Raw genomic sequence first — 24,292 nt, forward strand, 5'->3', positions numbered from 1 at the left:
GAGTGATAGAATATGAGGGGAAAATAGAAATAGATAAAGTTCACCTATTATTACTTCAAAGAGATCCTTTGTAGAAAACATAGGACTATCATTGCCAGGTTTCAAAATCTCCCAGTCAAAGAGAAAATTTTGCAAGAAATAAAAAACATTCCAATTCAAATGTGCTGGAGGTGCAATTGAAATTGTACAGGACTTATCAGTAGCCACAATAAAAGACTGCAGATCTTGGAATCATATATACCAACAATCAAAATAACTAGGCCTGTGGCCAAAAATATCATATCCAGCAAAATTGTCCATAATATTGAATGAAGAAAAAATGAACATCCAACAAACTTGAAGATTTTCAGGAATTTATCTCAACAAAATCTGAACTTAATAGAAAATTTAGCATATAAGAGGCAATATCAAAGATTAACTTCAAGGAATTTAACATTTGACACATTTATGTTTTTAACATGGAAATGTATATCATATATTTAAGATTATCATCAGTAATTGGGTAGCTCAAAAGAAAGATTGGGACAGAGTTGAGTAATCCAATTCTAAAAAGCAAACTTTCTAAGAAAAGGTAAAAATAATAATAATTATGTTACACAGATGAGTTGCAAAGGAAGAAGAGACATTAAAGAGGTATTAAAGGAAGAGGAGGGTTCGTAGTTCTGAAAACATTCACATTGGGAATGGATTAAATAGGGAACAATACATAAACATAGCATAAAGGCTATATATACTACCTTACAAAATCTATTAAAAAATAAGGGGGGAAGGAAATAGTGGGGTACAGAAGAGTGTTTAGATTAACAGGAGTGTGATAATATGTGTAGATTAATGGGAATAGGATAAAGAGGGAAGGAAAAAGTAGGAGGAGAAGATAGGGGAGGGATTGATTGGGGGGGGGGGGGGTTAAGCCATAGCCAGTAAAAGCAAATTAAGGAATAAAATTAAAGTAGAAGAGTTAGCAGAGGAACTAAGATATATACACAAACACTACAACAAAGATCACGAGTAGAATTTGTTAGAAAAAAAAGTAGAGCATTGATCTTAGACAAAATCAAATTTAAAGATTCAATCAAGTGATAAATCTATATTATACATCAGCTATATTAATAGTTTTACATGCCTATTTACATATGGGTAAATGCATATGATATATGTGTGTCTGAGTATATGTGGGTATGTATGCATGTAATGGTGTATATGTGTGTATATGGATATATGTATATGTGTGAGTATGGATGTGGGGGTGAACATATATGTGTATGTATACCTGTGTATATATGTGTGTGCCTGTATATATCTATATAGACACATACATTGTGTGTATGTAAACATATCTGTACTTAACTATAGCCAACTTGGGAGAGGTAGAGGGGATGAAAGGAGAAAAATGAGTAAAGTAAAAAGTACACAGCGGAGAACAGAAGAATAATTTATAAGGAAACAAAGAAAAAACACTCATGAATATAATTTCTTCTATTATGCTTTCTTGAAATGGAAATATTTTGTAGTATATTTTCTATCCTTTCTGATATTCTGCTGGACACATGACTATGTTTTTGTTTTGTTTTGTTTTGTTTTCCTTTTTTGTCTTTTTCTATTCTGTGTTTTTCTTGTTTTGTATTTATTTCAATAAAAAAGTTAAAAAAAAAAAAAAAAAGTAAGAAATAGTAGTTAGAAATAGACCAAGAGAGAACTTTGGTTTTTAAAATATTGACTATTTTCAAAGTAAATTTGAAAGCTTTGGTAGCTTGCCAAAGATTCATAGTCTATGTGAAACTTACTATTTTTTATTCTATTGATTTGTAGAGAATGATAATTTAATTTCTGAAGGGCTTAAAAAAAATCTTTATTCTGACATTCCAAATACATAGAATTACGGTATTGGAAGGTCTGGACATCTTAACCAATCCCATTTGAAAACAGTAGAAGTAAATCTCTGTGGGAACTTATTTGAAAGAGTGAGCCATTTTCTATAAGTGAAAGAATCCCAGTTTCTAAGAAGCCTATAGAGTGCCTTTGGAGTCTCCCGGGGTACTTTTAAATCCTTAATTTTTACCAAGGAAACAAATCTTATCAGGAGATATCTGATGCCCCTGCAGCATATTATGTATGAATGGTTATGTCACCATTTACCAAACTACCAATTTAAATACTGTGCAGGAGTCTGTGGAGTCTACATCTTATAGTACAAATATACAGTATTAAATATACATAATAAATATATATAGTATAAATATATGGTATATTTTAGTATAATATATTAGTATTCTTCATATGTTAATTTACACTACAAATATGTAGTGCTAAATATATATACACACACAGAGCATATTTTAGTATATTGTAGCATGACATAGTAAGCAATAGGTTTCTGGATGGAGGAATAATGTAAATCAAAGCAGTATTTATAAGAGTATTGCTACATTGTGTATCATGGATTTAAAGTGGGAGAAGTTACAGAGATAAAAGGAATTAAGGGTTTTTGTGTAATTTTAATAAGAGATGATCAACTCCTGTATTAAATGGCCTATCATAGCTCTAGAAAGGATGGGCATTGATGTGTAGAGAAGTGACCTTAGCAGAAGCAGTGTATATAAAAACTTGAAATCAGGAAAACCTGGGTTCAAATTCCTCCACAAGATTAGCTGAAAAACCCTGAGCAAAATCACTTATCTCTTAGGGCCCAAGGTTCTAAATCTGAAAAATGAGGTTATACTCAGTGATTTCTAGGGTTTTGTCTAGCTTTACATCTATGAGCTTATCTTATGAATTGACCTAGTTGATGACCTGATAGATATAGAAACTAAAGTATGAATTATCAAAAGTGAATTCAGAAATTTGTCTCTAGGACAAGATAATGGTTCTTCTTGAGAAGAATTGCAAAGAGGAAGATAAATTGAATTTTTGACAATGACTTTTAAGTGTCATCAAAATATCCATGAGAATCTAGAGTGTGTGAAGTGGAATATGTGAGATAAATTGGATAGATCATTTTGGTGCCAAATTATGAAGTCTTTAATAGTAGGCTAAATAATTTTAATTTTATGTAAGAAACAGTAAGGAGTCACCAGAGGCTTTCAAACAGGGGAATTGACTAATGATATTGCTTTAGGAAGGTTGTTTTGCATCTTTGTAGATGATGAATGGGAGAAAGGATGCATTGGCACAGAAAAACCCCTTTGGAGATTGTTTTAATATCTAGAACTTCGATAACAGCTGAGTGAGCAGAGATAAGGAGAAAGCTGGCAGCCCTGGTACAGAGCCTCACAGCAGGCTTCTGGTGGTCCCCTTGCCCCAAGCTTCTTGCTATTCTAATCCACCCACTGGACACAGATGTCTAAATGATCCTCCTAGAGCTTTGGTCTGACTGCATTACCCTCCCATTCAGTAAACTCCAGGGATTCCCTACTTCTTTATCAATTATGAAATTCTCTTTTTGGCTTTTGAAACTCATCATAATCTAGTCCCTTTCTTCCTTTCCATTACTTCTCTTCATGTCCTATAAGATCCAGTCACAATGGCCTCCTTGCAGTTTCTTGCATATGACACTTCTATCTTCTAATTCTTTTTCCTAATAATTTTTCTTAATTATCTCCCAGGCCTGGAATGCTGTCCTTCCTCATGTCTGTCTCCCAACTTCTCTGATTTCCTCTGGATTCCAGATAAAATCTCACCTTCTGCAAAGAAGTTTTTTCTAGTACCTTTCAATGCTAATTCCTTAAAGTAATTCACTTTCACTCTAATTACCTCCAATCTATTCTTTTTTGATCAGATTGTAATATAAACAGATTATTTGCATGTTGTCTCCCCTGTGACTCCTTAAGAATAGGAATTTTTTTTTAACCTTTGTATCCCCAAAATTTAATACAGGGCCTGGCACATGATAGCTCTTTGCAAATGCTTGTTGACTTGACTTAACTATGAAAGTACAGTCAATGAGACTTGAAAACTAATTAAACATGGAAAGTGAGGGAGGAGAAACTGAGTCATTTGGATAAATAGATTTCTTTTTTAGACTTGGGTCTTACAACAGTATACTGTCTTTCCTTCAAATAGGAAACAGTTAGTTCCTAATTTTTTTGGTAAGCTCTTAGCTCAATTTTATTTGTTCTTATGTTACATACAATTGTTAATATAAAGATTAATATGTCATACCAAATTAGGTCCTTAAATTTATGTTTCCCTGTGTCATTATTTTTCTTACTTTTGTTTCATTTTCCTTAAGAGATTGAAAGCTCCTTTTGGATGGAAAGAAGGATAGTTTTGTGGATCCTTCTTAATGGAAAATATTTAGAAGCTCCATAAGGATTTTTTGAGTGTAGTAAAAGTTAAAATATGTCATTTATATTTTTATGGCTAAGAATGACAAGTGTATTAAGACTTAGTGGAGTCCAGATGCTCCTCAAAGATCTCAGGAAAACTCTAAAAGTGCATCAGAAAGAACAATGAAGGAAACCACAAAACAACTGCTGCTAAAAATCTGTAGAGGCTCTGAGTGGAGCCAAGCTAGGGGATGCAGAAGGATAAGTAAGCAATCAGAATCCATAGCAGGAGACAGATCAGCAAGTGGGCAAACCATAAGGCAAGCGACAGGAGACCAAGCCAACATCTGTGAATCAGAGCCCCAGGTCTTGCAGGGCACGGCCAGCAGCCCAAACAATCCCTTTTAGGTCACCGGAGAGACAAAGCCAACTTTGGCATTGGGGTTGTTCAAGGAGAAGGAGGCAGAAGGACCCAAGAATTCCTGCAGATGGGGGAATGTTAGCTACCGCATCCAGGACTGAGAAAAATCAGCCCAAACCATCCGAGAGCATGGGAGGGAACAATGTAACCCAAGCACAAAGCTCTAGTATAGAAACTGAGTAAGCAGAAGAAAATACTGAACTCAGGGAAGAAAGACTTTGACTTGGGAGAATCCAAGAAGGTAAACCCAGAAAGGGAAGATGGGAACAAGCATTTATTAAATGCTTACTATACCTACTATACATGTAGTGCAAGCATTATAAGAATACTCAGAATAAATGAAGCATGAGATAGGAAATGTAAGATTAAATGAAATGAGGACTAGGGGAAAAAAAGAGGTATAATAAATATTTTAGAACATGGTAAACCATATCCAAGAATTGGACACCTTGGAAACTAGAGTAGGCCAAATAAAAAGCATCAACTCTATAAAAACATAATTTTTTTCATAATAGTTTTTTATTTTCAAAATAATGCAAAATTAGTTTTCAACATTCACTCTTGCAAAACCTTGTTTTTCAAATTTTTTTCCCTCCCTTCTCCCCACTCTCTCCCCTAGACAATAAACAATCCAATATATGTTAAACTTGCGCAGTTTTATACATATTTACACATTTAACATGAAAACATAAATATTAAAACAAAATCAAAAGACTGACTTTGGGGGAGACCAGAAAAATACTTAAGGTATATTCTGTCAAAAACATCTGACTTAGAAAACTTGATTAAGGAAAGAAAATATGACAATCTTCAAAATTCCTAAAAATCATGATAAAAATAAAAACCTAGATATTATATATTAAGTCATATGCAAAGACTGTCCAGATCTATTAAAACCAGAAGACAAAATGTAAATAGAAAGACTTCACCAGTCATTTCTTGGAAAAGATCCTAAAATAAAAAATCTTGACATTAAGCAGAGAAATAAGAATAAAAGTAAAAATAGTAAGAGAATTAAAATAGATACTATTGTGAGATTTAAGAGAAACTATGCCTCAGGCACCATAGGAAATGAACTAATGTCAATACTTTTAATATAAGCACTAATTGGCATAGCATCAAAGTCTTTCAAAGAAAATTGAGTGGAATTGATTATAAAAAGAAGCAAACCAGAAAACTAGAATAATGAAGGATCTCAATATATATCTCCCTTTAAAGCTAGTCAACTCTAACAAAGCTAAATGAGAAAGAAGATAAGGCCATGAATAGGTTTTTTTAAAAAGCAGGATATTCTAGTTATTTGGTGACTACTAATTCAGAACAGAAAGATACATACATATTTCTTATCTGTGTATGACATCTTTACAAAAATTGGCCATGTGTTAAGGCACAAAAACTTCATAAAATGTAAAAAAACAAACAAAAAAAAATACATGTTAAATATTTCCTTTATTGGCAGTGCAATAAAAATTATATTCAATAAAGGTCCTTCTAAGACAAGATTAAAATTAAGATTAAATAATTTTATCCTGAAGAATTGGCATATGAAGAAAAAAATCAGAAAATTTCATTTAAAAAAACAACAGTGAGAAATGGAATTCACATTTTTTGCTTAATTATATGCCAACATATGCTAACTTAGATGAAATGAATGTTTACAAAAATAAAAAATACTCAAATTAGCAGAAGAGCTAGATTATTTAAACAACAAAATATCAGGCCGCTAGGTGACTTGTTGGATATAGCACTAGACCAGGAGTTAAGAAAATCTGAGTTCAAATAGAACAAAGAAGAAGCAAAACCAAAATCATTTTCAGATGATAGGATCTATCTTGAGAAATCAAAAGAGACAACTAAACATTAATTGAAACAATAAGTTGAATAAAGGTATAAAAAATTTTAATTCAAAGTCACTACTAATGTACATAATATTTTGAAGTCTTTCTACAGACACCAAAAGGAATCATATTAATGAATACAAGTACAAAACACTTTATAGAAATAAAGACAGATCTAAATGATTGGAGAAATATTCATTGCTAATGAACTGTTAACTGTGTAAATTAGTGTCATTATACAATGACTACCAAAAAGTTAGTTTATGGAAATAGAAAAAATGATGAAATTTATCTGGAATGAAAGGTCAAAAACATCAAAGAAAAAAAATGGATAAAATTTGGAAGGAGGAGGGCCTAACAGTACCAGATCTCATATGATAATGCCATGGCAGTACCCCATCAAAGCTTTTAGGCAGTAGTATGAAAAAAAAAAAAAAAAAAAAGATTTTTTTTTTTAAATCGGTAAAATAAATTGTGAAACATATAAAAATATACCAATCTTGTAGTCTAATGTTTGGTCAGCCCAAAGACCTTGGGTTGATCTTGTATTATTTGAATGAGGTGACAAACTATTTGACAAAAACTGCTGGGGAAATTGGAAGGAATTAGATTAAGATAAATCATTATTCAGGTTCATAAACTATTCAGGTTCATGATAAGCTTGGTGACATGGTTTAAACTTATACACAGATTAGAGAATGAAGGAAGGAAAAACCCTCCACAACTATGAATAAAAGAAGTTTTAACCAAACAAAGGTTAGACTGGCTCAGAAGGTAAGAAGATAAAGTTTTGTGTAATAAAATTAAAAGTTTTGCAAAAACAAAACTAGTTAAAGGGAGATATAATCTACTAGGAAACAGTCTTTATAGAAAGTTTCTATGACAAATGTCGATTCCTATAGATCAGATAGGAACAGGCAAAATGATGAAAGGACTCCTAACTAGAACATCATTATGAGGATCAGGAACAGGAATTCTTTCAACAAACAAGTTATTAGATAAGTACTTGGCTATGTGCAAAATACTGTGGTGAGTGCTAGGAGCACAAAGACAAAACCAAAAATATATATATATATCATACTTTGAACAAGTTTACATCTTTCTGAATTGGGAATATTTGGCTGGGCTTCCCAAGCGCCGAGTGGTAAATCGGGTAGTCTTCCTCCCTTTGTCATGTGACGAAGCCGTGCGGATTTTGGTGCTGTCTGAAGAAGTATATTAAAGTACCTTTATCACAGCCACAGAGGATGCCATTTATTAAATGAAATGGCTCACGGGCCAAATTCTAAGCTCGGCGGAAAGAACCACATACGACCAGGCCAGATGCTTCGGGTTTTTACGTTGCAGAGAGGAGGGGAAGGGAAGTAAAGGCAGAGTCTGCGGAGTTGGAGAGGAGCTGGGCAGGGGAGGGGGGAGGAGAGGGACCTGCGAGAGAACACTCCCAACACCAGACAGGCTGAGACGGGAAGAAGCGAAGACAGTCTAAGAGATGTGGCTGCCTTCGTAGGTAGAGCAGCATGGCGGACTGGAAAGAGTTCTTACTCCGTACCCCCTGGAGGTTACCGTAGAGACTGGCCCACCGCCTGGCAGGGCCTCCTAGGTGGTCTCAGTCCGCCCGGTTATGGATGGAGAGATTGCCGGTGCCCGCCAGGGCCTCGCCTTCCTGGGGTGGGCCTCTGAGAAGGAAGCACAAATCTCAGCAGGAGGAGGACCCCCTCTTTGTCCCCACAAGGTGCCGTGTTCTTTCTTAACTGTAGGTGTTCTGCCCACGGAATATCAATTTTGATCACTGAAACCACAAAAAATATCTTGGAGTTTGGGGAGATTACGGCCTAGATTTCTTAAGGACCCCGCCTTAAATCCAAATCACTCCAGCCCTCTTTGATTGGCCAACCAAAGGCCCCGGGCCAAACCCATTCTATCAATATTTGGGCTCGGCTGACTCTGAGTGAACTAAATAGCAATTGGGTTTTGGCAGAAACCCTGCAGGTCTTCCCCTCCCAAGTTGTTTTTTTGTTTTGTTTTGTTTTGTTTTTCCCTTAAACAGTAAGAGAGGCCGTTCTCCACCTCATTTCTTTTCTAGCCTTACACACAAAAAGGGTGTTACTTCAATCAAAAGACCCTAGCTCTAAAAAGCCAAGGTCGGGCTGGGACTGAGCCAAGGAGTAAAGGCAGGGACTCGTGGAGCTCTCCCCCAAACCGCTCCAAATTCCTGTAAATAATAACTGTAAACAAATTTTAGAGCTTCAGAACGTTCAAAAAGATGGAGCCGGACAATTCTGCAGCTGTAGGCACCCTAGAAAGTCAGCAGGAAAGGTCTGTGGCACCAGGAGGGGAGCCCAGTGCGCAGCCCCGGCCCCAGCCCGGCCTGTAGCAGGGGCCTCAAATGATCAGCAGTACTGGCCATTTCCAGACCTCTCAGCCCAGAGACACCAAAGATGACTTAGAAGGTCAGCAGGAAAAGTTTGTCTCAACCAGGCTGAGAGGGCAACAAGTTGGCGATGGCAGAGGCTCCAGTCCCCAGGAGGTCGTCTTTAGCAGCCTTGAGGAAGGACTCTTGCTTTAGCACCCTGGATCTTACAGCCACGATGCAGTGAGGACCCTCCTCATGGTTCCAGGGCATGTCCCCAGAAGAATCTCTGAAAACAGCTGCACAAAACCCCTGAAGCTTGGGTTATTATATCCTCCATCCAAGAAGCAGAACCCTACTTTAATAGAATTAAAGGTCAACAGAAACAACAGAAAAAGATTCTGACTAGAAAGTTACTATGGTGATAAGGAAGATCAAAATATACCTTAAGAAGAAGATACATTCAAAGTCTCTGAGAAAAATAAGAATTAATCTCAGGCCATGGAAGAGCTCAAAAATGGTTTTGAAAATCAAGTCAGAGAGGTGGAGGAAGAAAAATGAGAGTAATGCAAAGGGAATATAAAAAGTTCATGTTTGCCTTAAAAAGCAAAATTGGCCAAATGGGAAAGAATAATTTTTTAAAACTTAGAATTGAGCAAATGGAAACTGGGAAATGGTAGAATAAATTGTGTATGTGATTACAATGGAATATTATTATTAATATGTGGGAAGTGATGAGCTCTCAGAAAACCTGGAAAGCCTTCTATGAACTCAAGCAAAGTGAAATGTACTGTGTACAAAGTAATAATAATGTTGTGAGAGGGTAAGCTATTTGTGAATGACTTTGCTATTCTCAGCAATACAATGATCCATGATTACTTTGTGATTAAGGACTTACAATGAAAAATACTATCTATATCCAGAAAAATGACTAGTTCTTTCTAAATTTAGATCGAAGCATACTCTATTTAAAAAAAAAAAAAAAACTTTGTGTTGTTGGGTTTTTTTTCACAACATGACTTTTATGAAAACGTTTTGCATAACTTCACATGTGCATTCTTGGTAATTTAAAAATGTTTTTCCTAATTAAATATAAAATAACTTTTTGTTGTACATGTACATTTATTTTTTACATGTTTCCATATGAATCATGTTGAGAGAGAAAAATCAGAACAAAAGGGAAAAGCCACGAGAAAAAAAATATTAGAAAAAAAGTGAACATTCAGTCTGCATAGTTTTCTTTCTGGATATGAATGGCATTTTTCATGCAAAATTTATTGGGATTGCCTTGGATCACTGAACCACTGAGAAGAATTAAATCTATCATAGTTGATCATCATACAATCTTACTATTGCTGTATTCAATGTTTTCCTGGTTCTACTTGTTTCATTCAGCATCAGTTAATGTAAATCTTTCTAGGCCTTTCTAAAATCAGTCTTCATCATTTTTTAATTGAACAATAATATTCCATTATTTTCAAATTCTATAACTTATTCAGCCACTCCCCAATTAATGGGCATCTACCCATCTTCCAATTCTTTGTCACCACAAAAAGAGACACTACAAACATTTTTGCACATATTGATCCTTTTCCCTCTGGACATGTGCCTTTTTGATAGGGGGTGGAGATGGGGAGGAAGGGAGAGAATCTGGAAAAGTTTTTTTTTTTTTTTTTAATGTAAAAAATTTAGCTGTATGTCCCTAAGCAAGTCACTTAAACCCAACTGTCTCAGCAACAAAATAAAATGAAAATGAAATTGTTTTATACATAACTGGGGAAAATAAAAAATATTAAATATAAAGGTTTTTTTTTGTTTTGTTTTTTAAAGAAAAAAGACCAAAGTTTCCCACTGCATCCAGGGCCATCTTCCAGTTGTCCTGACCTATATTTGGCCACTGTACCCAGATGGCTTGGGAGGGAAAGTGAGGCAGGTGACCCTGCACAGCCCTCCCTTACTTAAATCCAATCCACTTATATGTTATGGCATATGGATAGGTGAAGCTTGTGGGAGGATCTCCATTACAGAAAGCACTTACCCAAGGGCAGCTCTAACTGTCTGAGGCCGAGGAGTGGCTCGGGGACCAGAGGACTGGGCTTGGAGTCGGGAGACCTGAGTTCCCATCCCTCAGACACTGGCAAGATCTATGCGCCTGAGCAAGAGCCCAACCCTGTTTGCCTTAATCCACTGGAGAGAGAAATGGCAAACTACTCCGTAGTATAGTCCCGGGTTATGAAGAGTTGGACACGAGGAAATAACTGAACAACAAACTAATAAATATGCGGCAGAGTCTACTTTTGTGGCTTGTTGTCTCCCCTTTGTGACTAGTTTTCATTCCTTTTTGCAGATTGTTGATGAGAGAGAATTTTTTGAGATAATGCCCAATTATGCCAAGAACATCATTATTGGCTTTGCGAGGATGAATGGAAAGACCGTGGGGATTGTAGGCAACCAACCCAAAGTGGCATCAGGTAGGAGGTTCCTCTCACTGGTGGCTTTCCAGATTGGACCTGTAAATCCCGCAGGATCCTGAACCCAGATCTGCCGTGTAACCAATGAAATAACTGTGAAATGTTGCTCCTGTTGTCAGATATCTGCTTATACGTTGACTTGCCCACGCAGAGCTCCACTTTTATCGGGTTTACGTGGCGTATTTAAATGTGTATTCCTTATGAGTGTATCCACACAACCAGTGCAGAGCCAAAGACCCTTCTTTTCTCATTCCCCTTGTTATTTGAACAAAATATTCTCCTCCTCTGTTTAGAGTGGGTTTATCGGCCAGGTCCAAAGAGAGCCGAACTTGTCTGATTTGGGGATAGTCCTGCGGGACAGCTGAGAAAGAAGATCTTTGAACCGTTGTCACTTTTTGTTGAGCTCAGCTAAGTCCTCAGGCCCCTCATTCTCTCCTCCCGCAGGCCCATCAGGCCTCTCGAAGTCGCTTCGTTGGCGGTTTTCTCTCCCTTTTGGGCCTTTTACATTTGTACATCCTGCGCTCCCAGCCCGAGTCTCCTGGGGTTCGTGTGCAGCCGTGGCCACTCTTCTGTCATCTTCCCCCTCCTTTTTCACAATGCGGCTTTGCCTGCACGTTGTCATTCGGAGCGGTTGCCAAGGTCTGGGTTCAGGCGACCCCTGAGCCAATTTCATGCTTTCGTCCCGACATACACATGAGCGATTCCCATCCTAAGGAACTTTTTCATATTTCCCAGTTCTAGGACCGTGGTTTGGCTACTTAATGACTTCATTTCGTGATGGAAAACCCGGTGCTGGCCTCCTGCACTACAGAAACAAGCCTCTCTTTAGGTTTTGTCCGAGTCCCTTTACATAGAAGCTTAGGACTTGCTGTCCCTCCCCTTGGTTCTCCTCCTTCACTGCCGGGGCCTGACTCTGCCTCTCAGGACAATCTGATCTGGGCCAGGCCAGCCAGCGGAAAGAAAACCTTTGCATCCTGACAGGGCCATTTTGTGGCTCGGGGTGATTTTCTCAGGGCCTTTGCTCTTCATCTGTCACATGAAAGGCTTGGGTTAAATGACTCTTAAATCCCTTCTTTTTATGTTTTATAATTTTATGTTCCTATAATTTCCCAATTAAGATGTTAACCTACTTTCTCTGGAAATCTCTAAGACTTTTTAGTTTTAATTTAAATATCTAGCTTCATGTACCATGTTGTTACCTAATATGCTCCATGTGCAAATACAGACAACCTAACCAAGGGCTGGTGACCTTGGTCATGGTCAAGTAGCTTGGTCTGCAGGTGCATTCGGGCCATAAGGGTAAACCCAAGGGCACTTTTGGCATACTTCTATTTTTTTTTAAAGGGCCTTAAAACATTGGTTTGGTTTTAAAATCAATCACTTTCTAGTGGCTCCTCTTTCTCTCTTCATTGGGTCTGGAGGGTGAGATGAGAGACTTGACATATTCTACTACATTTTAAATTGCAGTTAGAGTTATTAATTGCAATTGCAGTTATTGCAGTTGTGATTTTTTTCCCCTCACATCATAATCAAAAACATCTGCATGCCTACTTTGCTACAGTGTAGTGTGCTAGGTGATTTGGAGGATAAGAAAACTAATAATTAGAGTGATTTCAGGTTTTTTAAAGTTCTGTATAGGTATATACATATATATACACACACACAATACATAGTGCAGATATACAGTGTCTGATATGTGTATGTGTGTCTGCATGCATTACATACTTGCAAGCACATGTATATATTTTAATGTGTATGTGTATACACATGAACCCATTATCACACCTATTAATCTCAGTTTGCATCCTGATTTTGACATCTACCTCTTTTCCTTGCCTTTCTGTCCCAAAGTTTAATGAGCTTGCCACCTCTCTCTTCATTTAAGTCATTAATAATATGTTGGCTAAGAAAGAACCTCATTTGTCAATGTGAACGTTCTTTGAGATGGGTAGAATCAAAGCCTCAGTTGGAATCATATTTGTATGTTGGCTATTGATATATTAGGTAGAACTGGAAAATTCTCCTCTCCTCTTGATTTAGCTTCTCTAAATAAATATATATTCTTTATATAAAACACAGCAAATTTCTGCCTGGATTGTGTGTAAAATCTCTTTAAAAAGTAATCAATCAGACAAGAAGACAAGGCCCTTGTTTGTGATGTTCAGAGTTAGACAATGTGTAAGTTAAATGCATTCTCATTTTCTCCCATTTCCCCATATATTGACTTTGTGACTTTGGACAAATGTTTTGACAGTTTCCTGTTTCCCTATATTCATTTTTGTTTACTTTAAAATTTTAATAAATTAAATATTGCAAAAAAAATCACATATACAAACTATTTGAGGAATAAAAACCTACTTAAAACCCTTAGTATTTTATGAAATAGAATTAAATGAATTAACTGCCAACTGGCATACAAATTTCATTTACACTTTTCATTTCTAAGCCTTTATGAAGTTTTGCCTTTGGCTCTGGATTTTTTGTTTGTTTGTTTGTTTGTTTGTTTTTTAATATGCCATTCTGGTAATGCTAATCTTGTTTTACATTACTTTAAAAACTTCTTTTCTTTGTAGTCATTACTTTTAAGATGAAATAATATTCAGTTACATTAATATGTTATATTATTCACCATTCTTCGGTTGTTGACTGTATAATTTATTTCCATTTTCTTTGCTTTTGCAAATAATGTTCTTGTACAAGTAGATCTTTTTTTCCCCCTTTTTGTTATGTTTTTAAAATGAAGTTCTAGCAATGGAATCATAGGATCACTGGTTACTGACAGTGCCATATTATTATCTAAAATGTCTGTACCCATCTAATGTCCCAGAAGGTTATAGTATAATATCTTTTGTCCCTTGTTGTTATTGTTGCTGTTGTCTAGTCATTCATTCATGTCAGACTCTTCACAACTTGTTTGTGGGATTTTCTTGGCAAAGGTACTGGAATGTGTCCTCATTTTGCAGATGAAGAATTGAGGTAAATAAAGAGTAACTGATTTGCCCAGGATCAGTATGTGTCTGAGGCTGGATTTGCACTTGAATCTTCCCACCTAAAGGCCCAGAACTTTATCCATTGCATCACCTAGATGATTCTATCTTTTTCCCTTCTCCCCTGCAAATGTAACATAAAGTTATCTCTTTATGTGCTCTTGGTTTTCATTTTTCTCTTATTAATTAATGAGTTTAAATATTAGCCTTTTCTCTTTTGAAAATTGTCTATTCAGGGGCAGTTAGGTAGCGCAGTGGATAGAGCACCAACCCTGAAGTCAGAAGGACTTGAGTTCAAATGTGATCTCAGACATTTAATATTTCCTAGTTGTGTGGCAAGTCACTTAACCCCAACTACCTCAGAGAAAGAAAGAAAGAAAGAAAGAAAGAAAGAAAGAAAGAAAGAAAGAAAGAAAGAAAGAAAGAAAGAAAGAAAGAAAGAAAGAAAGAAAGAAAGAAAGAAAGAAAGAAAGAAAGAAAGAAAGAAAGAAAGAAAGAAAGAAAGAGAAAATTGTCTATTCATATCCTTTTATCATTGCTTTATAGGCTTATAGAAAGGCATCAGTTCCTTATAGACTTTGGATATCCAGACTTGATATATTTATTACAGCTATTTCTCCAATCCATTTCTTTTTTTATTTTAGAGGCAATAGTTTTTATCGTGCAGAACTCTTTTAGCTTTGTATAATCAAATCTGTGAATTGTTGTCTCCAATACATTGTTCCAGTTTGTTTGATTTATTCCTACGCTTCGTGAAATATTTATTATTGCAGACATCAGTGATTTCACGTGTTAGATGCTCCCTCCGCCACTACAGAAGGCAAGTTCTCCAGTAAACAGTGCTCATGAATTGTCATGGCTGAGCCTAGTCAAACAGGAGGGGGCTGTTCCTCGGGCAGCACAGGGAGCGAAGCAGACTGTCCCTTTGGTGCCCAAAACACTTACTTATGTGCCAAAGGAGACATTCAAATTGTACTGGAGCAGTACTGGAGTGGAAGAGATAATAATATTTCCCATAAGTAAACTTTAAAATAAGTATGGTGACCTCTTAAAGCATAATTACTATTTATTTGTTATTACTCAAGACGAATTGTTAGGGAATTGATATGTAAAGAGTTCAAGATAGTTGCTTAACATCATTGTATTTATTGTCTCTTTCATTAGGGTGTTTGGATATTAATTCTTCTGTGAAAGGTGCTCGTTTTGTCCGATTTTGTGATGCTTTCAATATACCACTGATCACTTTTGTTGATGTGCCTGGCTTTTTGCCTGGTAGGTATAGCTGATGGTCAGTAATAATCAGTGGGGAGGTGTTTTCTCTTGAGTTCATTTCTACACCCCATCCCCTTCCTGCTCACCCTTCAGTAGTGTGCAGGTAAAATGGGGATCATATTGGACAAAGGTATTTCTTTTTGAAATCTTACAAGAAACACTAGACTTTGAATTTTTAAAAATTTTATTCATTTCTTTTGTTTTTTCTTTCCAAATAGAGCCCTCCCCCAACCCTTACACTATGTGTGTCATCCATTACAACAAAGATTAAAAAGAAAAGCAGTTCAAAAAAACTAAGCAATATTCCACTTGAGTCATATTCTATTCGGTGTGCCACACCCATAGTTTCCCATCCTTGTAAAGAAGGGAGGAAGAAAAATTTAAATCCTCAGTCTTTTTGTAACTTTTTGGACTGGAAAAAATTATTTACCAGAAAAATTGGCTGCATAAACTATGTGTGTTCACTGTTTTTAGTGTTGTGAAACATGTTCATTTCTGTCATTTGGGGGAATGTTTGGGAAAGATACAAGAGTGGGAGTAGCTCTTCCCCTATTGTTTTGTTAGTCCAATCCATGATTGGGCAAAACGCTTTATATAGGCTGAGAGGTTTTGAATTTTATTTCGTCTTAGGTACGGCTCAGGAGTATGGGGGAATCATCCGACATGGAGCAAAATTACTTTACGCATTTGCAGAAGCAACTGTGCCCAAAATCACTGTAATCACAAGGAAGGTAAGATAAGAAACGTCGTTTCATTTCATTGAGGCCCCTTTAGAAGCAGGGGCTAATTTAGTGGTTAAGAGCTAATCAAGAGAGTATAGATTTTGAGTTGGAAGAGCTCCAGAAGCTGTCTAAGCCAGTCTCACTTTGCAGATGAAAAAGCTGGGGTTCAAGGAAGGAAAGTGACAAACCTGAAGTCGGAGAGGTTGTTTAGCGCCAAACTGAGTTTCAAACCCAGTGCTCCAAGCCCATTACACTTTCCACTTGCCCGAGCCTACTGGTTGTCTGGAAAATATCAAGAGACCAGCATTCCCTCCTACACCGCGAAACTAAAGACCTTTCAAAGTGAACTGGAAAGGAGGCTGGGCACGAGCAGGGAAGCCGGAGAAAGGGTGGGGGAGGAGGGACGGGCTGGCCGTGACCACTGGAGGGACCGTCCCTTCTGCTTTCCCGAGTGCTCTGTTGGTTTCCGGCATTATCCCAAGCCCCCATACTGCGGATCAGGGTCGGTAATTACGCTCTGTGTGCTCCCTTACAGGCTTACGGCGGCGCCTACGACGTGATGAGCTCCAAGCACTTACGCGGTGATGTCAACTATGCTTGGCCCACGGCAGAGATCGCAGTGATGGGGGCAAAGGTCAGGCCTGGGCTAGTTAGGTTTGTGTGTCCCACGAGTGGCCTCGGAACGTTCCCCGGATGCTTAGCTTTGTGCTAAGACCCCGGGGGAGCTGAGGACGTGCGGGACATCTCCCCTCCTCACCGACCATCCCTTATAGAATAATAAGAAAAATTAAACATAAGGCACGGCATTACGTCTGTTTATAAAAGTGCAAAAAGGGAGAAAGATAAGTTGAGGAAATGTGAAAGGAGGCTTCTATCCTGTCTCCCTATTTCCCAGTCTGATCCCTCGAAGACGGGGAATTAGCCCACCTTTGTAATGTCATTCTGCACCCCAGAGCAGTGAGAGCTTCTCACAGAACGGGCCAATCTGTGGTCGGAGGGGGGCAGAAGTACATTACGAACGCGGATTCTGGAGAGCCCTTTGTTGGAAAAAAAAAAAAAAAAGTAAGCCTTCTTTGAGATGTTTCCAGACCAGGGATGATGCCGGTAAAATTTGAACTTGCCCTCTGATGGCGCCAGAAGCCGGAGCGAGGTTCACCGAAGGCCCACTGGAGTTCTGGGGGGCATTTAACCCGTCCGTGTGTTTTGCCATCACGGTCTGTCCTGTTACAGGGTGCGGTTGAGATCATCTTCAAAGGAAAAGAAAATGTGGAAGCCGCCCAGGCAGAGTACGTGGAGAAGTTTGCCAACCCCTTCCCTGCGGCAGTGAGAGGTAGGGTCCTCGGCCGACCCAGAGCCCATTCCCGCCCTGCTTCTTCCCGTCTCCCCCTCGTGGGGAAATCGGAGCTTTGGCCTTGAGAGACGCTGAATGATAGCCTTCGGACAGAAATGTGTTGCTAGAGGAGACTTGGATTGTTTCTGACCAGGTCTCCCTTTTCCCAGTCTCCAAACTGAATGGAACTTTTTTTAGTCAGTTCTTGAGTTTTTTGACATTGTTGCTCACCTTTTCCTTGTGGATTCATCTGTCTCCTTTGGCTACAGAAACAGTGCCATTGCCTAGTTCCGCTCCTACTTCTCTGTTCCTCTGGCGCCTCTTTGCCTTTTTTTTTTTTTTCTGACTATTCAAGGGCCCCCAAAGTTTTGGTTTCAGCTCTTTTTCTTTTCTCTCTCTACATTCCATCCCTTGACAATTCCACCATTCACACAGTATCAGATGCATCATTAACCACACATAAAACTAAAGTTCGAGTGCTGATCTTTTTTCTGAGATTTATTCATATATATATATACATAATCATGGATATTTTTTGTTTTTATACCACCATCAGTTGCCAATAACCACTCCTAGAGATCCTCCTTTGTATATTAAATATTAATATTTAATATTAATAAAATATTAAACTAGCTGACACATTGGTCACATGACAGCATATACAACATCCCATACCCATAAGTCCATCATCTCTCCTACTGAGAAGAAGGAAAAGTGTGTCATCATTGGCCCTCAGGAACCAAGATAGGTCATCGGCCTGAATCTGATTTCTCTGTTATGTACAATTTCACTTATATCATTTGTAGTCTTTATATGTTGTTCTCTTGGTTCTGTATCAGTCATATAAGTTTTCTCTGTTTCTTTGAAGGCCTCATAATTGTCATGTAGAGCAAGTGTGGTGGAAAGAGGGATGGGTGTGGTGTCTTGAGGGTCTGATTTTTAAATCTTGTCTCTCTTGCTAACTACCATCTATGTGACTATGGATGGATCCCTTAAACTCCTTGACCTAGGTTCCCTCATTAATCAATTATATAATTATTGTACTATTAGTAATTATCATGTGTTAATTATTATCTAGTCACTTCCGAGATTGGACTATTAAGCTTTGGTGTGTTGTTTATTGTTTAGTTAGAAAGATTCCATTATATTTATCTATCATAATTTGTCTTGCCCTTTCTCCATTTTATTTTCAGTTTTTTACTACTATAGAAATGCTGCTCTGAAGATTTTGCTGTAAATCTCCCAAGCTCCAGAGTTTGCCCCCAATTTGCTCCTTCTTTGGACTTTCCCATTTCTGTCAAAAATCTTCTTGAAATCTCCATGTGACCTCTCCATCACACTGCTACATCCAGTTCTCATGTCCTTTTGATTCATCCCCTGTAATATTTCCCATTTCCATCCTTTCTCTCTTCCATTGTGAAAAGAGTGTAAATAGTTCCTCACTGTTCCCACCTGGACCACTATTATAACCTCCTAAGAATCCTGACTTCTGTTCTCCACTCTCTAGTGTATCTTTCATGTCATTTCTTTTTTTTTCAAATTTTTTTATTCATATATTTTGGAAGTATTTTTTATTTGAAAAAACAGAATAAGAAAAAAAGGGAAATGGAAAAGAAACACAAAACAAAATAAAGCAAAACAAAAGAGAACATTGTCATGTGCACAATAGAACATCAGGGAGGATTCAAAATATATGAACACAAATTATCAGATCAAGAAAGTATATGTATTTGTAGAAGAAATTATATTCATGAATGACCATTTTTTCTTTACTTTCTTGTAAATTGTTCTTCGGTTCTCTGCTTCACACCTTATTTTATTCATTTCCCCCCCCCCCCCCGCCCCCTTTCATCCCTCTTACCACTTCCAACAAGCTACATTTAAGAAAAGATATATTTTTCATATATAGCTATATAGATACATACAACCATACCCACCCCACATATACACACATCTTTCCTATTTCTGTTGCCTCTACGTTCTGCTCCATAACTTGCTTGCTATTACTTGACCTCCCCCAACCAAAGATCCCTTTGTCTCCTTCCTTCACCCTTTGCTTCCAATCTGCCTATCCCTTCCCCCTTATTTCTATTTTGGAAGGTGCTATGTCTTTCATGGTACATCTGTAGTGTTGCCTATTGAATCCATTCCCTATTTGAGGTTTTCAGAAACTACCAGCCCTCCTCCCCTTCTAATGTCACTGTGTTTATTCTTCTGAACCTCTTTTGTATAACGTGATTGCCATTTTTATCTTAAATGTCGATTTTTCTTTTGAGCTACCCTATTGTTGATGTGAATTTTATATACATACATGTGTGGATGTATCTATCTATTCTATCTATCTATCTCTATCTATCTATCTATCTATCTATCTACACATATATATGAACTTAATTTGTCTATGTTTAAACAATTTGTCCATCTTTCTTAAATTTGATCTTTGATATTGGCTCTTACATGTTCAATTTTCTATTAAGTTCGGGTTTGATTGATAAAAAGTCCTGAAAATCTGCAAGTTCATTGGATGTCCATTTTTTTCATTCAGGATTATAGATAATTTTTTTGGATATGGTATTTTTGGCCACAGGCCTAGTTTTTTTGATTGTCAGTAGACATGATTCCAGGACCTATGATCTTTTATTGTAGCTACAGGTGAGTTATACAATTCTAATTGTAGCTCCATCATATCTGAATTTTTTTTTCTTGTTTCCTGCAAAATTTTCTCTTTGATCTGGGACTTTCAAAATTTGGCAATAATATTCCTGCGTGGAAAACACACAGGCTCTCTTTGAAATAGTGATGGATGAATTTTTTTCTACTTCTATTTTTTCCTCATGTTCTATCATTTCAGGACAATTTTCTTGGATTGTTTCCTGCATTATTTGTCAAGGCTCTCTTTTTGGTCATAACTTTCAGGCAGTTCAATTATTCTTATATCTTCTCTTCTTGATCTGTTCTTCAGATCTGTTGTTTTTCTTATATTTCACATTCTGTTCGATTTTCTCATTTTTTATAATCTGTTTTTTTATTTCTTGGTCTCATAACTTCACTGGCTTCCCCTTGCCCAATTCTAATTTTCAAAAAGTTATTTTCATCTTTAAGACTCTGTATCTCTTTTTCCAGTTGGTTAACTTTTTTTTCCCCGTAAGGTTCTTGTTTTTCTTTCGTTTTTCTTCAATCTCTATCATTTAGTTTTTGAATCCTTTTTTGAGTTCTTCTATAAATTCTCTCTCCGGGCAGGGAGCCATTTCATGTTACTCTTTGGGGTAGAAGCTTTTTTATTTAAGTGTCCTCTTCTGAAGGTGAACCCCGGTCTTCCTTGTTGTCATAATATGTCTCACTGATAGGGTTCATTTTTTAATTGTGGTGTGGGAGGATGGTTCCTCAAACTTCCCTTGGGCTCTCTGACCAAACCAAGAGCTTCCCCCTCCTGCAGGTGCCCCCAGCCAGCCTACCCCGCTGCTTCTGCACTCACCAGCTGCTGGTCCCTTCTCCCCCGCCACGTTCTCAGGCTCTCAGAGGACCCGCCCCATCTCAATCAGCCGAGGTTCACTCAGGCCTCCAGGCTCAGATCTCAATTTGCTAGTCTGGGAGATGGGAGTCTCTGGCGTTAATCCCGGCTTTCTTCAGATCTTCTCGGGCTGTACCTGGAGGACGCTCTTCTGCCCCAACTCTTCCTGATTTTTCACCAGGCTATGTTCTTCTCCCCGAGGGACAAATGTGTTCTATTTGTGGGGAAATCGGGAGAGCAGGAAAATCACTGACCTCCTCCCCCATCTTCCCAGAATCCTCCCCCCCCCCCCCCCCCGTGTCATTTCTAGATTAATTTTAAGGTGTAAATGTGATCCCGCCCTCCCTCTCTCAAGCGCCTTAAATGACTCCCCATTGCTTAACCCATAAAGACCAAGCCCGGCATGAGAGGAAAGGTTGGAAATACTATGGAGGCCTCGTGGTACAACCCGCCCTGTAAGGGAGGGAACCGGCCCTTGGGTGTTCGCCCCCTGGGCACGCAGGGAGCGGGCGCTTGACTCTCTCCCTGCTCTCCCGAGCCTCTGAGACTTTGAGGTGAGCAGCAGCTCTTCGATCCCAGTAACTTGCTCCCTACTACTTTCCCTCGGATCCCCGCCCCCACCTGCCCAGATCAGCCCCAGCCCTTTCTTCTTGTCTCTACGTTAGCCCCCACGGCCATTGTGGGCTCCCAGCAGCCTCCAGAACTTGGTGGTTAACGAGGCTGGGCCGAACAGGAGCAGTCTTGTGCTGTTACTTGTCCCAGCTTTACTTATTTCATGGCGTTCTTGGACTAAATTGGGATGGAAATAATGGCCGTTTCCTTGTCTGTTTTAAACAGGGTTCGTGGATGACATCATCCAGCCTTCTGTGACTCGCGCCCGAATCTGCCATGACCTAGATGTGTTAGCGAGCAAAAAGCAGTCCGGCCCCTGGAAGAAGCACGCAAACATTCCCCTCTGAGCATCTTGCAGAAAGGGACCGGCGTCCCGTGTTTCGTGATGGGAGAGGGAGACACAACATTCGTTTTTCTGGCTTTGGAAAAAGCGAAACCTGCATTTGGGCTTGAATGCCAATTGTAAGTTAGAGTTGCTAAATTTATTAAATCTAAAAGAATACTTTGTGTGCCTTAATATGCTGCTCCCTACTATGTCATTGCCTTCTTCAGAAAACTATAAATGATTTCTTCAAGGCAGGCCACAAAGGAGCTGCGTGGGTATTTATAAGATATCATAAACCAATCACAGATGGATGCGCTTCGCTGGAAATGATTTTAGGGTTTTTAATCCTGATATCTTGATGCTTCAGTGATTGGTCATTAGCAGAGTAAATTTGGCGTAGCTGATATTTTGTGCCTCATCAAGGCTTAAAAGGTTAAAATTCTAGTTTTATTTCACTTCTAAGAAACTTTTGGTTTCTATTTCAGAAACTGGGAAAATAGGGGTAATATCTCATTAAGGAGTGTAGAACTGTCTAATCAATACCTATTTGCAAAGCAGTTTGATTTTTTTTAATCTGAAAATTATATATTGCTGGACAGTTTTTTGTATAGTGAGTATTTGTGTATCAAATAATATGATTCCCCCCCTTTTTAAAATTTCTTTTCTTCCAGTTATTGTGTTCAAATTAAATATTGACTTCGAAATGTAATAAAAATTGCACTCCAGTCTTTATGTTCATCTTAGGGTGTGTTTTGCCATGGTTAATGCATTTCATTTTCCTACTCTCCATTCTGTTGTTCCCTTAGCAACCTGTACTTGCTTCTACATTCTACTCTGGCTACCTTTTCTTTTTTTTCTTTAAACAACCTTTCCCATTTCAAATCCAAACTGATAGAACATATTTAAAACAAAGGCTTCAAGTGGTTTTTATAAAAGCCAATTAGATAACCTCTGAGAGGCTAATCATTTAGAGTGTTTTTTTTTTTTTTTCCCCATGGCTAGGACCCTCTAAGCCTGGATTGGGATGAGGTGCCCAAAATGGGCAGTTGTGAGGAAAATGAACATATTTGATCTTTCAAGAGGCTTCCTGTCTCCAGTGAAAGCTGCTTCTGGGACTGGAGTGTGTGAACACTATACATGTCCTAAAACATTGAGTCTTCGGCCCCTTCCCCTGTCTGATAGTATGACCTCTGCCCATGTGGCAGCATTGGCCCACCTTAATGAAAATAGATCATCCATGATCTAGTTAAAAAAATTTATTTACATGGAAGTGTGTGCTTTAGCCGTAGTATTCTTAAGATCCAGAACATTTGGATCCTCTTCCCAAACATTCCCAGGCCTTTGTGTTGCTGCACAACTCCCCCATTACTCTCCGTGCTGCTGCCCCAGTTCTTGAACTCCTGCCTCAGAACCACCTGTGAGGGGCTAACGTGCTGGGCAGTGTCTTGCAGCTCCCCACTCCCACTTGGAGCTCATCTTCCCATTCTTCCTTAGAAATTTCTCTAATTACTTCATTTTTCTAAGATGCCCTTTCTCTCCAACTTCCCAGCACCAGGAAGCCTTAGCCCTAGATAACCAGCAATCAGTCCTTACACTCACCATTAATTACATTTTCTACTAAATAAGCTGGGGGAGGACATAGGATAGTTCTCACACTCTCTCTCAGCTAGCAACTGTTATCAAGTGGCTTGTCCTTGGGCCTGCCCAGGCTCCTGCTGCTTTCTCCCCTCCCCCCCACTTTTTAACCCTTCACTCCCATACCACTCTCCCATGTCCCTGTGTCAATGAACCTCTGGCAGATTATGTGACTCCAGGACTCCTCTGCCACAACTGGATGGTTCTATGGGATTCGGCATCCCAGACACACTTGCCTTGATTTCCAGCAAACAGGATCCCAGCTATTCTAATCGCCCTCTTGAGGAGTCACTGACAACAATATAAAATTCCCAACTCGTGTCCCCCATTCAAAGGGCAGAAGTCACCACAGCACAAGATGTACTTCTCCACCAATGTATAACCCATTCTCTATTCCTTGTTTCTATGTATCCTGGGATACATGTGTTGGACCAAAGTTGGGAAAAAAAGTTAATTGTCCAGCTTTCATCACATATTCTTATATCTGGCCTAAGAAAAGGGACCTCATTGCCTGAGGTTGCGATGTTCCTTCTTCCCACTGGCTTGGAACGCT

At 38.4% G+C, this 24,292-nt stretch overlaps 1 protein-coding gene across 2 annotated transcripts in view; it reads left to right on the forward strand.

The window, feature by feature from the left end:
* Positions 1–22,819, forward strand: part of PCCB (propionyl-CoA carboxylase subunit beta) — a 61,731-nt gene extending 38,912 nt beyond the window's left edge. The window contains exons 10-15 of one of the 2 annotated variants that reach the window (XR_012488124.1): positions 11,222–11,345; positions 15,497–15,604; positions 16,235–16,335; positions 16,862–16,986; positions 17,420–17,656; positions 22,005–22,819. Coding sequence is in view for 1 of the 2 variants with exons in the window: in XM_074301600.1 (XP_074157701.1) it covers positions 11,222–11,345; positions 15,497–15,604; positions 16,235–16,335; positions 16,862–16,960; positions 17,557–17,656; positions 22,005–22,126 (654 nt within the window). In the remaining variant the exon portion in view is untranslated. The remainder of the gene's footprint in view (positions 1–11,221; positions 11,346–15,496; positions 15,605–16,234; positions 16,336–16,861; positions 16,987–17,419; positions 17,657–22,004) is intronic. The other variant, XM_074301600.1, reaches the window with a different exon arrangement.
* Positions 22,820–24,292: the final 1,473 nt, after the last annotated feature.

This window comes from Sminthopsis crassicaudata, chromosome 3 (genome assembly GCF_048593235.1).
Source record: "Sminthopsis crassicaudata isolate SCR6 chromosome 3, ASM4859323v1, whole genome shotgun sequence".
NCBI classification, from domain to species: Eukaryota; Metazoa; Chordata; class Mammalia; order Dasyuromorphia; family Dasyuridae; genus Sminthopsis; species Sminthopsis crassicaudata.